General features: G+C 54.1%; 1 protein-coding gene across 13 annotated transcripts in view; it reads left to right on the forward strand.

The window, feature by feature from the left end:
* BCL11B (BCL11 transcription factor B) overlaps positions 1–16,809 on the forward strand; it is a 93,375-nt gene that overhangs the window by 37,478 nt on the left and 39,088 nt on the right. For 10 of the 13 annotated variants that reach the window (XM_082386300.1, XM_082386307.1, XM_082386299.1 and 7 more), the window contains one exon: positions 4,172–4,387. The exons of the other annotated variants lie outside the window; for them this stretch is intronic. In XM_082386300.1, the coding sequence (XP_082242426.1) occupies positions 4,172–4,387 (216 nt within the window). The remainder of the gene's footprint in view (positions 1–4,171; positions 4,388–16,809) is intronic. 13 annotated transcript variants of the gene reach the window in all.

Consider the following 16,809-nt stretch of genomic DNA (forward strand, 5'->3'; position numbering starts at 1 on the left):
CTTGGCATGGGGGGAGGGGGCGCGGGGACTGTCAGGTTTCCTTGCCAGTGGCCCTCACTCACAGGCACTCGCTCCCTGTCTGTCTCCCTCCTTGATCTATGACTCATTTTTGCACCATCAGTAGGAGTTCTTGGCTTAAAAAATGTATCCATTGAAAGGCAGCAGTAGGGAGAAAAATATACATCTCCTGCACAGTGTATTCTAGAACTCCTCTTGCTAGCTGGGAATCTGTAACCCTCCCATGTGGGAGGGGACACCGAGGAGGCAGCGTCGGGAAAGGCTCGCCTTCCCCTCGAAACCAGGCTGGGGCTTTTCCAGGGAGTTTTTTGTGTCTGCATCAGTCCGTGTGGGCGTGTTTGCTGGGTAGTGCGCATGTGTGCGGAGTGAGACAGGACCATCTGCAGGGCCCCTCTAGAAGGGAGATGGGTGGTTACAGACTCCCGCAGAATGGAGGCATTCAAAATCACCCGGATTTGGAGCTTAGGAAGCATTTTAGGGGTCTTAATTTTGGTCATTTTGTACCTTTCTGTACGGATTGCATAGAGCGAGAGTCTCAGGCCTCTGAGCCTTGTGGTGTTGGACACCCAGCCTCAGTTTCCTTGTTTGTGAGAGGAGGGTCCTAATAGCTATCTGACAGGAAGGCTGCTGGGCTTAAATGAGATGACATATGTAGCCATTGTTTATTTCTTTTTTCCTTTAACCAAAGTGAACTTCCATGATAAGGAATCGAGCCAGCCGGGATTTTATCTTTAAGCCACCTGGATCCCACGTAAAGCTGAGGTGGCGTCTTGGCGTCCCTCTGCCACATACGTCGGTGCACGTGTGTCTGTTCCAATTCCAGAGGGGAGCCGGCCTAGATCTCAAAAGAAAGGGCCTTTTTAAAGGAGTGCCTTTCAGGGCTTTGTGGGGACGGGTGGTGGTGGCCTTTGCTGCCGTGCTGTGGGGAGGAACCATAGGGAGTTAGGGAAAGTTCCAGAATGGAAAATAAATGAAGGATAGTGACGGTTATTGGGTGTTTACTAGAAGCCTGGCTCTGGCCAGGCGTGTCCTGACCTTCCTTTAAAGGCGAGGCTCTGAGACAGTGACTCAGCCCGGGTCACGCGGCCAGGAGATGGCAGAGGAGGAGACGGACGTGGGCCTCTCTCCGAGGCAGCATGGCCTCTGTGCTCTGGGCTTCCTCCGCCTGTGTTTAGGTGCACAGTCTCGTCACAGGGTCTCAAGTCCTCTGTCAGGTGTGTTCTGGATTCCCTGGCTGCGCTTTTCAAGGCAGCCACCCCCAGGGCTGGGAGGTGGCCTGGGACAGGTGCTGCAGCCAGAGACAGTCTTCACGTTGGGCTTTAAAAAAAATTGAGATGAGAGTCACATAATGTAAAATTCACCAGTTTAAGGTGTGCAGTCAATGGTTTTGAGTATGTTCACAATGTTCTGCAGCCGTCACACTGTCTGACGCCAGAGCATTTCCATCATCCCCCAAAAGAAACCCTCTACCCTTTAGCCCTTACTCCCCTGGCCCCCCTCCCCGGCCCCTGGCAGCCACTTCTCTGCTTTCTGTCTCAGTCTCTGTGGATTTGCTCTTCTGGACACTTCCTGTCATCATACAATAGGTGGCTCCTGGCATCACCTTGGGCTTTTGCAGCTTCAGAAGAGTGTTTTTGGAGTTCCACCTTTGGGCAGGGCTCTGGTTTAAGCTGCTCCGGCTGGGATGAGGGGACCTCCCCCAGGGCAGAGGGTCCTCTGAGAGCACCCTGAGGGTCCTCTGTGGGCAGCTTAGGATTGGAAGCCCCTGACCCTTGCTGCCCTCTCCCCTGCGTCCACTGAGCCAGTCCCTGGAGCAGGTGGGCTTCATGGAGGCCAGAAGTCTAATGAGGCCACTCAGAAGCCCCTCCAGGGGGCGGCCCAGCCCCCCACCCCTACCTGAGTTGGAGGATGACTTTTTGCCTTTACAGACTCTGGCCTAACTCAGCCCGACCTTTCCAGAAGGAGAGGGGTGCGGCCAGACACGCCCTTTGGTCCTTCCTCCCAACCACGGACACACAGGTTCTGCACCCTTCCGGCCGGGGACGGCAGTTACCTGGGCATCCTGCTGGTTTTCTCAGCCATGGTAAATGGTGGTGGTTGTGCTGTGCCCTCACCCAGAACCTGGGGGCCCGGAGCTGTTTCTTGTAACCTCCAGCGGCCCGACTCAGCCCAAGGACCCTCAGGCTCCCTCCCACCCTCCCTCTCAAGATTCTGGGGGGCCCTGGTTACTCCACCCCAGCTGCAGCCCCAGGCGGAGGCAGGGCACATCCAGGCTTTGGAGACACACTGGGTTCGAGTCCAGACCTCTCCGAGCCTCAGTTTCCCCCCTGTGGAATGGGGGGTGGTCTTCCCTGCCGAGTGGGGTTTGTGGTGAGGTGAGCCCAGCTCCTTGTGGTAGGGGCCCAGCACAAAGCCGCTGTCACAGTTACGATGACCCGGAGCCTTCCATGGTGTGAAGCGGGGCTGACGTGGTTGACAGGACGAACATGCTGTGTCCACTGCTGGGAGGTTTCAGGCAAGGACCAGCCAGGGTAGGCTTCCGGGAGGAGGTGGCCGACATTGGTCTCAGGTGCTGACCTTTCCTGAGGGCCTGCACCAAATCTGGGGCACGGCCTTGCGCTCAGTGTCTGTGGCTGGAACAGCGCATGAGGTCTTGGCCACACCTTCCAGGGCTGTGTGATGGTCTCAGAAATGGCCTGAGCCCCGAGCCTAGCCTAGCACGAGGTCTTCATTGGCCCAGAGGGGCCAGGTGCTGGTGGTGGTGTTAGCGTTGGCCTCTTGGCAGGACATGTGCAAGTGGTCCTCAAATGCTCTAATGCCCCCGGTCCTGGATAATACCCGTTTTGGAGAGACAGGGGTCACAGAGAAAGAGCCCTGGTTCTGGAGCCAGTCAGCCAGCCGGGATTTTGGTGGGGCTGGCTGCTGGTGTCTGCAGTTTTCTGCAGTCATGTGGTCAGTTTCCTGGTCTGTGCAGTGGGTCTCTGAGCCCTGCCCCCAAGGGCATGCTGGGAAGCTCACTCACGATCAAGATTGGTAGGCTGCTGGCTCACGGTGGGCTTGCAGGGCCCTGTGGCTCTTCCGGAGGGGGTACTCCCTCATGGGGGCCGTAGAGTGGGCAGATCCCCACCCCTGTAGACCTGTGCGGGGCACTGACAGCGTGGGGGTGCGGGGTGGCATCCCTGGCAGAGCCGGCCCGGGGCCCAGCTGCCCGTCATCTTGTTGATGTTTTCCTTTTGTCTGATGCTTCTCCGCTCAATTATTTACCCAGGGAATTTGGGCTTCTTCACTTGTGGTTTTGGCAAGGGCTTCACACAAATGTTTTGCCCTGGTGGTCTCTTAGCCATTTAAGATAAACGGCCAAATCAAACGCAGGCCTTGCCGGGGGGCCCGGGCGAGCCGTAGGGCTGGTGGAGACAGGCAGGCCCCTGGCCCTGCGCTGTGGCTCTCAGACCCAGGAGGTGTGAAGAGGGGTGCTGGGCGGTGCCAGGGCTTTCTCGGGGGGAGGGGGGGTTCAGAGCCGTCCCACAGGCCTTGGGGCTTGGGTGCTGCGTGTAGGTGTCGGTTGCTGAGGACTGTGGGCCGGAGGGGGCACCGGCTGGCGGTCCTCCGGGCTGGAGGTTCAGCAGTGCCCAGGCGCTGGGAGGTGGCCTGGAGGTGTCCGAGGCCTGCACCAGCCGCCCATCCTGATAGACCGAACAGTGGTGGCCTGGAACTTCCTGGGTCTTCCAGAGGGGGGTGGCCCAGATTTGGGGAAACAAAACCCCAAATGGAGTCTGCTCCAGAACACTCCAGAAGTCCCCACCTGGGGAGACCTTCCTGGGATCAGGGGCCCCCAACAGCTCCTATCTGTCCCAGCTCCGGCATTAGGCCTCCTGGGATGGAAGTCTGGTCCCAAGACAGCCCAACCTGGCAGCTGAGGACGTAGGAGCCCCTCAGGCCCCACCCGCTTCCCTGACCCCTGCCCCTGCCCGAGTCCCGGCTGCATCCCCCCTCCCCGCCCCCACCAAGCCCCCCACAGGGGCTGGCACCCTGAGCCCCCCCCACCCTGGAAGGGCAGCCTGCAGCCCTCTGCCCCGGGCCCCGTTCCACAGCCTGAAGCCCTTGCCCAGTCCAGGGTCCGACTGACCAGCCTTTTCTATTGTTTTTTCTCCAGGGCCGCGCAGGCCTGCCCAGCTGCCAGCGATGGCCCCCATAGCTGCTTCCTCCTCCCACCCTCACACATCTGTGATTACTTCACCTCTGCGTGCCCTGGGCGCTCTACCGCCCTGCTTCCCCCTGCCGTGCTGCAGCGCGCGCCCTGTCTCGGGTGACGGGACTCAGGGTGAGGGTCAGACGGAGGCTCCCTTTGGATGCCAGTGTCAGTTGTCAGGTAACCGACGGCCGCGGTGGGGGCGGGCTCCCGGGGATGGTGGGTGTGCCCTGGGCAGGGCTGGCGGCTGCCTCTCCCAGGTGGGCTGGGGCAAGGTGGGGACCCAGGGGAGACGTGCAACCTGCACCCCGGAAGGCACTTCTGGGGAGGCGCCGGGGAAGTGGCGAAGGATGTGGACAGAACTGTACCCGGGTGCCCTGGTCCCCATTGGTCAGGAGGTCCCCCCGTGCCCCCACCCATTCTGAGGTCTCACTCCCAGAACGCCTTCCCCCAGCCTCCAAATTTCATCTCTTTGGGCTGTTTAGCTAAAGTTTAATTGGATAACGTTTAACATCTGAGGTTTTCTTCTGCCCTCGCCACTGCCGCCCCCTCTCCCCATCCCCAGCCAGTACCCTCACCCCCAGCTCACGGCTAGGAGAAGATTCTTTGGTTGTCTGTGTACATCCCTGGAGCCGTCCAAAATGCTGAGTTTCTCTTTGCGAGAATGTGTTGCCCATTAACTTTTAGAAAAAAGTTTTCTCTGAAGGGGCCTGTTAGCTTCGGCTCTGGGAGGGAGTGAAACATTGTGGGGTGTGTGTGGGGAGTTGGGGTAGGGGGCGGGGCTGAGCGCCCAGCTCCGGGTCGGGCGTGGCTGCCCATTATACAGATGGGCAGACAGGGCAGTGCGGCGACCCGACCTGCTCTCTGTTACATCCCTTCTCCCTCCCCGGACAAAACGCAAACTCCTGCTCTGGCCTGGGGTCCCTGGAATTTGCAGGCAGGGACCTCTCATTCCAGCCTCTCCTGCCCAGTATCTTCGCGGAGCCTGATGCGAAAAGCACTGAGGCCAGGGGAGCCGGGACGCCGACACAGACACCGGTGGTGGCGCGTGTCCTTCAGGGGCCAGGACAGGAGAGGGATGGTGCCGAGCCGGGGCAGATTCCGTGTCCCTGCTTTCTCACCGGGCACGTGGCAGGCTTTCTCTTGACTCGGGTGGTAAAAGGAAAGCTATGTTTATTGGGCAGGTTTTGCTTTTAATTGAAGCCGTCCCAAGGGATGGTCCCTGTTAGAGCCACAGATCTGCAGAGGGCCACAGGCGGCCCAGCTCCAGGGTCAAGAGCTCCCCGGGCCTTCCTGCTGCTGGGGTTGGCCTGCAGCCTTCAGCACCCCTTGCTGTGACAGATCGTGACGTCATAGGTACTGGGCTTGTGTCTTGAACGCACAAAGCAAAGACTGAATCACCTGGGAAGGAGTCTGCACAGCTTACAAAGAAGCCGGCTCCCTGCCCTGGGCTGCCCGGGTGCCCACGGTGACTGGGGCTCCGGTCCCAGCCCCGTAGGTCTGTGCTGTGATCCCTGCTTGCTGGGTGTGGGATGCCGGCTCCGTCTGAGTGGCTGCCCCGCTCTAATGGCTTCCTGTAGTTAGTGCTGCAGCCCTGCAACCACTCGGGGGGCCGTACTGTCACAGATCAGCCTGAGTGTTCGTGACTGGACTCGGTTAAGTGCTGTGGTGCGGGAACACGCTTTCCCTGGCAGTGGAGTGCCTGGGGCTTTGCTTAACTTTCCGCTTTGCTTAACCTCTGGCTCTGCTTAGAAGCTGTGGTCCCGAGCGGGAGCTGTTACACCCCTGTTTTACAGATGGGGAAGCAGAGGCTCGGGGAGAGTGAGTGGCTGGGCCCAGGTTGCAGAACTGGGATTTGTTGTCAGGATGCCTCCCGACAAGGCCACCCCTCTTCCCGCTGAGCCACATGCCTCTGCCTACATCCTGGGGACGTTCTCACCCAGTCACTCTCTCAGCCACAGTGCCACCCGCTTCCTTGTAGGGACCGTGAATCGAGGACCTGCTGTGTGCTGCCTTGTGCTAGGCATTTTGTGTGCGTTCTTGAATTTATTCCTCACGGTCACCTTAGGAGGTGGGTTTACTGTCCCCACTTTACAGATGAGAAAATGAAGCTTGACTTCATTCGTTCACTCACTCATTCATTCATTCATCATTCATTTTTTTTTTTTTTGGCTGCGCTGCGCGTCTTGCGGGATCTTAGTTTCCCGACCAGGGATCGAACCTTGGCCCCCAGCACTGGAAGTGCGGAGTCCTAACCACTGGACCGCCGGGGAATTCCCCATTCATTCATTCTTGTGCAAACCACAGTGCGGTCCATCATGGCAGGTCCCAGCCCTCCTGCAGCTTGCAGTCTGGTGGGCCGGGTGGTGGAGTGGGAATGGGGACCTGTAGGGAGGGGATGGAAGAGCAGAAGTGGGGTTTGATCCTGGGTCGCTCATCCTGCACCTGCTTCACCTTTGGTGTTGACTCACCTGGCTTAGAGGCCTTCCTTGATTTTAGAATTTGATGCCGTGAGGGCTCAGAGCCCGTGAGCAGCCGCTCTGCTTGCTGGCAGTGCTGCGGAGGGGAGTGAGGTGGGGCTGTGTCTATTCCTGGGGTCCCTGGGACCTCTCCTCCTGACCTGCTAAGGGGCCGACTCTCAGCTTTCGACGCTCTACCCTGATCGCTGGCACTGATCTTTCATCGATGGGTCTGCGGTAATTAGCCTGCACCAGGTTGGGCCATCGTATTTTCAGATCAGTTTCAGTACCTGAAAATATCCTATTCCAGTGGTTTTGGTCCCTTTGTGGCTTCTGTCCCTGGCACTGGGCTGTTTGCTGAAGTGTTTTTAGTGCCTGTTTAATTAGTAGTTTGAATGGAGTCATTAAATTCCCAGTAACCCGTTAGGAAGAAGCGGTCCTCTGTCAAGATGGAAAGGGGCCGCCGTCCTTACTTTGTTCTGTCCCTTTTTGGATCAGGACGCACTGAACCCATCTCTTCAAATTAATACGGAAAACCCTGGTGTAACCATGTTTCACACAGGTTAATTGCATGCCCGTGAATGCATTTGAGGTTATTTATAGAAGGATGTGATTTTATGGGGGAGAAAACCACACAGGTATGTGTGTTTGTGTACCTTTCCGGCTGGCGGCATCCCAAACAGCCCCACCTCCCAGGACCCCAACCCCAGATCTCCTTCTGATGGTCACAGTGGGAAGGCGGGGTCCCCTTTGCTTTTTGACTCTGTTGAGTTGGGGTGTTCCTGGAAACTGAAATTTCTTCCCTGAGAAATTCCACGTAGGAACTTCTCCAAGGTGCCCAGGGAATCAAAAGTCTAAGGCTGTGGTCTTGGCCTTTACTCCACCTGCCCGGTGACCTTGAATAAGTCATTTCCCCTCTCTGGGTCTCAGTTTCCCCTTGTGTAAATATATATATACACACACACACACACACACACACACACACACACATACACACGTGTGTGTGGTACATATGTAGCATTTAAAAACGAGGCTCCTCATATTGATCTCTAAAGCAGACCATATTGATCAGTTTTGATTACTGAGATGCTCGGGATGCCTGGGTATGGGACTTGGCCGGGGTTCCCAAGGCAGGGATGGGGTGTTCAGAGAACCACTCGGCTTTGGACCCCTGAACCCTTCCCTATTCTGAGGTTTCTACCATTGGGAGGCAGTCGTCAGAGTATCAGACTGCAGGGTGAAGGCTGCTCAGTCCTGTATGGCTCTGTGACCTTGGACAAGTCATTTCCACCCTCTGCCTCAGTTTCCCCACCTGTAAAATGGGGGTCATTGAAGACTTGTTCTGAGGACTGGCTGAGGTCATACATGCCAGGTGCTGAGAACAATGCCTCTTGCTGAGCGAGCCCTCCAGACATTCTGACTCATGCATGAGCAAGATGGGTTTCACATCATTATATCATTACCTGCTCGGCTCTGTTTGAAATCAAGCTGGATCCCTAGTTTCCATTCTTAAAGGCATTTAGCCTCTTGGCTGGCTCAGATCATGTACCAGCATTGGGAAGTGGAAAAGGAACCGAGAAACTTCATTGCATATTTAAAAGCCACAAATGGTCATCAGCCATAATGATTAATACATGCGCTTGGTGAAGTTCAAGGTCTTCAGCAAGAACGCACAGGATCCCGGCTCGGGGAAGTGAAGTGTTTGGATTTAATAGAAGGAGTCAGTTGCAGTCATTAGTATATGCTGAAATCACAGGGCAATCTTGTAAAGTTAAATTCAATTTACTTTTCTACTGAAATTGTGCTTGCTGTGTTATTTAACTAGTCTGGGGTTTCTTGGCATGGGTTAAAGGGACAATAAAGATAAAAGAATACCTGTAAGTAAATAGTAGGGTTTCACAGTAGACTCTGTCGTCTTCTCCTCTTTCAATTATATCCCAGTGTTCATTTTGCGTTGGTTTTTATAACCGAATCCTTCCAATGGGATGCCGTAGCTTAGACCACCCTAGCTGTGGAAGCTTGATGCAATTAATACAGTCTGTCTGGAAAGTGGTCTTATTTCTGGAAGTTTTATGTTAATGATATGGTCTGTGCTTTGCACATTTCATACCAGAACAAGAAGCAAGCCGTAGTTTCATTTCGGTCTGGGTTTGATTGACACTGGAGGATCAGTGGGCAGCCGCAGGGCGATGTGGACCAAGATGGCAACGCTCTCCAGACCCCAGCTGGTGCATGCCTCCAGTCTGGGGCAGGGGGTGCAGAGGCGCTCCGGTGGGGCGTGGGGGCCTCCATGGAGACCTTGGAGGGAGGGGTGAGTATGGGGTGAAGAAGAGAAGTGAGTGTGGGTGAGTGTGGGTGGACAGAAGCACTCTCTCGGGGAAGGTTCCAGACACGCCCTTGCCTTTCTCCTGATTCTGCAAAGTCGCATTCCTTGTGGGGTCTTTCTGGGCTCACCAGGTCCCAGGGGCCATGGTGGTTGGATAGCTGTGGAGGAAGCGCTTTCAGGGGAGTTATTACAAATTTAAAGAGTCATCTGTATGCCCTGCGCCGGTGTCTACATCGTGCAAGGGGCTGGTGGTCCAGCTTATCAGTGGTTCCTGGAGTCTGCTCTGGTGTCTGCTGGCTTCTTGGGATCACGCTGCTGGAGAGGCTGCCCTTGACCACCTGCCTTTAGAACCCAGGCACCTCCTTCAGTAATTGGAGGAAGTGCAGGGAGAAGCCATGGAGAGCTGCAGGGCTCCCGGGACGGAGGGTGGCAGGGCTCGGGTGGACTCCAGAAAAGTCCCCGTCCGCCAGAACTGCAGACTCACATCTCCTCCAGCACCACCGGGCGCCAGACGGGGATTGGGGGCCAGAAGGAGTACGAGGCTGCCTAGTTGGGGGGGCAGGGACACCTACCCACGTGACTGTCCTTAGATAAAAGGGGGGTCCCAGCAACATCCCGGAGTGGAGACCGGTGCAGCCTCACCAGATTTCGTTTCCCTCTCCAAGCCGGCCCTTCAGACGTTCTGAAGGCAGAGCTAAATCAAAGAGTTCTGTTCAAATACGCACAAGATGTTGCTGTTTTTCTGCTCTGACAGGAGAGGCATTTGGAAGTGCAGTTTCTTTCTTTCTTTCTTTTTTTTTATAGCTGTCTTAAAAAGGAGTTTGGCTGTTTAGCACAGCTGGTGCTCATTACATTATGCACTGGCAATAAAATAGCATGTGTAATTAATTTTTAATGCAGCGCTGGGTGCAGCGCTTTAAAGCAGTTAGTGGATGTGAAGAACCAGCACTGACCACCGACATCAGAGATCTCAGAGCAAGGTGGCCACGTTCTGCAGCTTGAAAGGGAATCCGAAAGGGGCAGAGGAGGCTGTGCGCCCCTTGCTTGGATGGAATGCTCCAGAAATGGGTCTGCCTCTTGAGTTAATTTTAAACGATCTAGGATCATGGGTCCCGAGAGATCATCTCACCCAACCCCTTCATTGTCTAGATGGGGACACCGAGGCAGAGAGTGGGGAAGATACCACAAGATGTGTGTGGCAGAGCCAGCTTGGACCGAGTCCCCCAGGCTCTGCCCACTAGGCTATTCTGCCCCTCTTGAGTTCATATTGAAAACTGGAGAAGGAAATTCATCGTCTAGCTGAAACCACGTGAAACATGCAGTTAGATTTGGCAACGGATAGAAATTTTGCTTTGGGGAGCCCTGTACCTAGCCTCTCGGACCCCCAGTTTTGCCATCTGCAGTGGGGACCTGCCTCTGTGCGTCCCAGGTTTGAGACGTTTCGTGGTTGTGCTTTGATCGCTGGCAGCTCCATCTCTTCTTGGGCATCTCTTCTGTGGCATGGATTTATGCTTGAACTTAAATGGCACAGTGGTCACATATTGGCGGAAGAGCTGCAGGCATTGTGGGAAGCTCCAGAGATGGGACCGTGCTTAGTCCTTGTTCTCAAGGTGCACGGGTGTGAATATGTGACCCTGGGCCAGCCACTTCCTTTCTCCAAGCCTCAGTTTCCCCATCTGGGAAATGGGGACACTAGAAGTATCCGCTCTTGATCCCTGCCTTGGAGGGTCCCCTGATGGGCCTCCACTCTGGGGTGGCCACTGCTGATCGCCAGCACGTGGGGAAGCAGAGGCAGAGGGAAGTGTAGGGTGCAGGAAGGAGAAGGCTGGGCTGTTGAAAAGCCTTGGGTACCCCGTACCTCGATGATGACTTGGTTGCCATCTCTTTGAAAGTCCTGCCTGGGAGGTTTTCTTAGCATGAATGAAAGAGGAGGAAGGCCCACCGCCATCACTGCTGCTAAGACTTGCCGCTGTGTGTGAAGGGCCTGCTAGTTCCCAGCACTGTCCTGGGCACTTTGCATACCTCACTCAGTCACCCGTCGTCATAACACCTGTAAGGAAAGGCAGCTCCATCCTTTTGCTCATGAGGATACTGGGGCGCAGAGAGGCCAAGCAATGCCCTGGGTGTCACACAGCACACAAACAGCAGAACTGAGATCGGAACTCAGGTCTGGCCAGCTGTGAAGTTGTGTTCTCGGCTCTCCCTTCCTGCTTCATGTTGGGCTGCTTGGTGGCTCAGACGTGGGCAACAGGAAAGCAGCTCACCCGTGAGGGACCAGACCGCATTCGGACACGATCCTGGGAGAGTCCCCTGCGTCTTCCGTCCTTCACCGATCATGCTGGTGCCTGATCTGGGCTGGACGCAGGGATCCAGGAATGAGCTCCCTGGGGTCTCTGCCCTAGAGGAGCTCACGGCAGTGGGGGAGCACAGAGTGCGAGGTACACGCTCCGTGATGCCTTTCTCTGCTTAAAGGAAGTTAAACAACTGGGCTTGTGGGAGCTGGGAGGGCCCTCGAGGACCACTGGGGTTTTCCTGATGGAGAAGGTGAGGCTGGCGGAGGGGACAGGCTTCTTCCAACGCGTGGGTCAGTGACAGATGTGGGTGTGGGTACCTGCCAAGAGGGGTCCTGCTGACCCAGTGAGCCTTCTGTAGCCCCGGCTGGCCCCTAAGGGGTCTGAGTTGTTAGTGACTTGCCGGGACACAGAGTTTTTCTGGACCCTCAGACCACCAGAGGGAAGTTTTGACATTGAAGAAGAGGCCTGGAGCATGGGAAAAGCTTTTCTCATCAAATCAACCTCAAATTCCTTCACATACCAGGTTGACTTATATCCCTATCTTGGTCTTCCCAGTGCTTGGGCTGGCCGAGCCCTCTGGGTGCTGGTGAATGATGAAGACCCCGAAAAGGTGTGTTCATGTTTGTGAGAGCAAGCCGAAGAAATACAGGGAATGCTGTTCCCACCTCATTTTCATACACAGTTCCCTAGAAGCAATTTCTCCTCCTTCAGCAGAAACCAACTTTTCATCGTCCTTAACAGCTGGAGGTGTTTTGTTGCTTTTTTGGTGGGAGGAACAAGATGTACTTGACTTTTCAAACCCCAGGGCCGGTCAGGGCAGAGGGGCTGTGTACTGTACATATTTCACAATCAAACCCAAATAGTCTAAACCATGAAATAAAGTTTATCCAAACATAATCAAGGCTGGCCAAGTTAATCCAAAAAGCGATGGGAAGACACCCTTGGCGGGCAGGGGTCCCTCTGTGTGGGGCTTAGCTGCCCGGGGCTGCCCGGCGTTATACCTGCGGGGAAGCACAGCCTGCCCGTCACTCCCACCCCCTCCTTGGGTGTTATTTAATGATAACCGAGAGCCCGGGGTGGGGGTGGGGTGTGACCACGGTGTGTGGTCAGGGTGGGTGATGCATCCACCGTGATTTCCTCTCCCATCAGCGTCTTTACACTCAGCAGGGGGCCGCCGGGTCATGGCCTGGTCATCATTTTTGTGTCCCCACTGTGCATCAGGCTCTCTGCAGGGCCCTCCCCACACGTGTAAGCTTCTCCCTTAGGAAGGCAACCTATTCTGTAGTTCACAGGTGACGAGACTGTGACCAGAGAGGTGATGCGACTTGCCCGGAATTGCACAGCTGGTAGACGGCAGAGGTGGGATTTGAACCCAGGTCTCCTCGGGTCTGGGAACCACAGCCTGCTCCTTTTCTTGCTTTCTGGCTCCCAGACTGCCCACCTGCTGGCCTTCTACCTGGCAGGTGTGAGGGAGAGGAGCAAGTTAGGAATCACAGAGCAGCTCGGGGAGATAAGAATGCCTGTCTTTTATGATTTCAGCGGAAGGGATCAGAGAGCTCGGAACTTCTCCAGGGAGGTTAATGCAAAAACGGAGTCACTACCTGCAGAGACGGGGCAGTTGGAGTCTCTTCATAAGCCCAGACATTTTTAATGATTGCCTTTGTTCATAAGAGGTGAGGAGTGGCTGGTGGGACCAGGCCCCCGGGTGCCTGAGTCGCCCTTGGAGCTGTATGTAAGCAGTGCTTTCTGACGCAGGCGCCCTCGTCTTGAATTTCCTTGTGCTTTATTAACCAGCGCCTTGTTTTATTCTTGCTTTACTAGTAAAGGGAACCACTGCTTGAGGGCCCACTGTGTGCACGGGCTGCATACGATCATCTGCACCGATTCTTTCTCGCAACAGTTTGAGCCTATGTGTGCTGGAATTTTTTTTTTTTTTTAATCATGGTAAACTATGCAAAACATGAAATGTACCATTTTAACCCTTTTTAGTCAAGTTGCATTAAGTACAGTCACATTGTTCTGCTACCATCACCACCATCCATCGCCAGCACTTTTTCGTCATCCCAAATGGAAGCTCTGTCCCCATTAAACACTCATCCCCCCACCCCCCACACCGCTCCAGCCCACAACCATCATTCCACTTCCTGTCTCTATGAGTCTGACCCCTCGGGGGCTCTCCTATGAGTGGAATCACGGTCTTTTTGGTGTCTGGCTTGTGTCACTCAGCACTAGGTCCTCAAGGTTACAGCATGTGTCAGAATCACCTTCCTTTTTATTTCTTTCTTTCTTTAAATATAATTTTTATTTTTTGTTGGAGTAGAGTTGATTTACAATGTTGTGTTAGTTTCAGGTATACAGCTAAGTGATGCAGTTCATATACATATATTCATTCTTTTTCAGATTCTTTTCCCATAGAGGTTACACCTTCCTTTTGAAGGTTGAGTAATATTCGTTGTGTGGCTGGACCAGAGTTGATCCATTCGTCCTGTGATGGACACTGGTTATTTCCACCTTCTGGCTACTGTGAATAGTGCTGCTGGGAGTGTGGGTGTACGCATAATAGTGGGAGACGCTGCCTTCCGTTCTTTGGGTGAATACCCAGAGTGGAATTGCTGGATCATATGGTAATTCAAGTTTAACTCAATGAGGAACCGCCCACATGTGTCCCACAGTGTCGGCACCGTTTCACATTCCTTGCCAGCAGGGCTCAAGGGGCCCAGTCTCCTCACCTGACGGTTGGAGTTTATACTTGAGGACCCCGAGTGTCAGGGATGTGGACACCAGCTGGCCCAGGTTATGTGGTTAATAGGCCTGAGCGTCCGGGATGGAACCGGCCCCCCCCCGACTCAGGCTTGGTGCTTGTGGCGCTGGTCACGGGCCAGTGTCTTCAGTTCCTTTCAGGGTCTCTAACATCAATCTCTCTTGTAAACGCTTCCCCACCATGGCCCCGTCTCCCAGATGCTGCTTTTTGGCTGTCAGCTAAACATTTCACTAGCTTGAGAGTGAGGGGAAGAAAATTTTGTGAATGGACAGTTTTCACTTTCCTTCCTGCTGTGTCCTCAGGGCGTTGATTTGGGTTCAGTTCAGCAGAAAGTGTATTTAGAGTGGGGACACCTGGGGGCAAGGTTAGAGCTGGCTGGTGTCCCGGGGCCTGTGCTGCCCCTCTCTGAGCCTCTCCTATCTGCCTCTGCTTGGGGGTCATCATGCCAACCTTGCTAAGATGTCAGCGGGGCCGTGCGCCCTCTGAAGGGGAGAATCTGCTCCTGGCCTCTTCCAACTTCTGGTGGCTCCGGGCATTCCTTGGCTTGTGGCCGCATCCTTCCCGTCTCTGCCTCCCTGGTCACGTGGCCTCCTCCTTGGGGGTCTGTCTTCTCTCCTGGATAATTAAAAGGACAATTGTCATTGGATTTAGAGCCCACCCGGGTAATCTAGGGCGACATCTCAGATTCTGAACTTAATTATGTCTGCAATGACCCTTTTTCCAAATAAGGTCATAGTCACGATTCTAAGGATTTGGTTATGGGTGTTTCATTTCGGGGGGCCGCCATTCAACCCACGACATACCCCTTCCGGGATTGTGAGCCCCTCCAGGCCAGGAACCCCAGTTCGGTGCCCTCTGTGAACTCCTGAGTTCTGGGACAGATTCAGGCGCATGCGGGGAGTCCCCCAAATGTGTGGTGGGTTGAACTTGGAGCTGGTCTCCGGTGGAATGGCCACATGTTCCTTTCCCCAGGAATTCGGTGATTCTCAGACGCTGTCACCTCTGGGCAGCACTCAGACCTGCATGGTTTACGGAAGGCTGTGTGCCCCCCTCCCAGTCCCCTGTGCCAAGTCAGAACACAATTATTAACAGAGAGGCGGGTGGCTTTAAAAAAAAAAGTCTGCAATGATTATTATGAGAAAAAATTAGTAGAGTTGAATAGAAGCTAAAAATAGCCGGACACATACTTGCCTATAATCTGCTTTTTTTAAAGAAAATATAATTATTTTTGTAAACCGGCTCTGAGAAGCCAGGGGTATTTTTAGTCTGCATTTTCTAAGACGTCGAGCATCTTTTCAGGAAGATGCACATGTGTGATGTCACCACGTCAGGGTGCGGCAGCCTGCGGAGCAGGGTGGGGACGGGGGTGGGTCAGAGGGTCAGGAACCCCCATTTGGCCGCGCATATCTTTGCTGGGAGGATAGTCCCTGAGCGGCCTGACTGTGGCCACACCTGGTCCACTGGGAGGACTGAAGCTGGTTTAACTCCGGGACCAGGAGGGTCAGGGCTTCCCTCTGGGCGAGGCTGTGATGAGCCAGGTCTGAGTGGACCTGCAAGAAATAACCAAGACTTGAGGGAAAACATTCCATGGCTTTTTCGTTTGGAGCAAAACATCGCCTCATGTAATATTCTCCCTGGTTTTTCCCATTGCCTCTGCCAGGTCCTTGGGCCTGGCACAGACCCCGTAATAGGAGGCCCTGTGTGTTTGTGTGTTAATATCTAAGTGTATATTTGTGTGTATGTGTATATGAATGTGTGTATTTGTGCATGCATGTGTATGTATACGCATGTGCGTGTATTTTGTATGTATATGTGAGTGTGAATGTGAGTGCATGTGTTTATATGTCTGTACATGCATACGTGTGTATGTATATGTGAGTGTGTATGTATGCATGTGTGTGTATGTGTATATGAATGTGTGTATTTGTGCATGCATGTGTATGTACACGCATGTGTGTGTATTTTGTACGTATATGTGAGTGTGAGTGTATATGTGAGTGCATGTGTTTATATGTCTGTACATGCATACGTGTGTGTGTATATGTGAGTGTGTGTATGTATGCATGTGCGTGTGTGTATGTATACACATGTGCATGTATTTTGTACGTATATGTGAGTGTGAGTATCTATGTGAGTGCATGTGTTTATATGTCTGTACATGCATACGTGTGTGTGTATGTGAGTGTGTGTATGTATGCATGTGCGTGTGTGTATGTATACTCATGTGTGTGTATTTTGCATGTATATGTGAGTGTGAGTGTATATGTGAGTGCATGTGTTTATATGTCTGTGCATGCATACATGTGTGTATATGTGAGTGTGTGTGCATGTGTGTGTGTGTGTGTGTGCATGTGTGTGTGTGTGTGTGGTGGTGTGGAAGCACTCTCAGCACAGAACAGGGCCCTTCCCCACCCGCACCTCCGCCTAGGGCCGGGTGTTTATGGTGGAGACGCTTTTGATTATTTTTCTTCCCTGAACTTTGCAGTTCTTCCTGGATTGCGGTGCGTGCGATCGTGTTTCAGCGCTGAGGTCCGCTGAAGCCTTTGAGGGCAAGTCTCTCTCTGGGGATGAACTGGCCTTCTCAGTACCTTCTGGGGGAGACTGCGGCTCCTGCCCCACCCCAATCTCAGAGGGAGCCCACAGTTCCCAGTCCAGAAAATCTGGCCAGTCCCGTGGGTGCCCTGCCCAGGAGAGTGTGGCGGTGGGGGGGTGCCAGCTTTGCCTTTGGATGGCTGAGTTCAAGTCCCGACTCTGACAGGGGT

The sequence above is a fragment of the Balaenoptera borealis genome (genome assembly GCF_965194805.1).
Source record: "Balaenoptera borealis genome assembly, chromosome: 3".
Taxonomy (NCBI): Eukaryota; Metazoa; Chordata; class Mammalia; order Artiodactyla; family Balaenopteridae; genus Balaenoptera; species Balaenoptera borealis.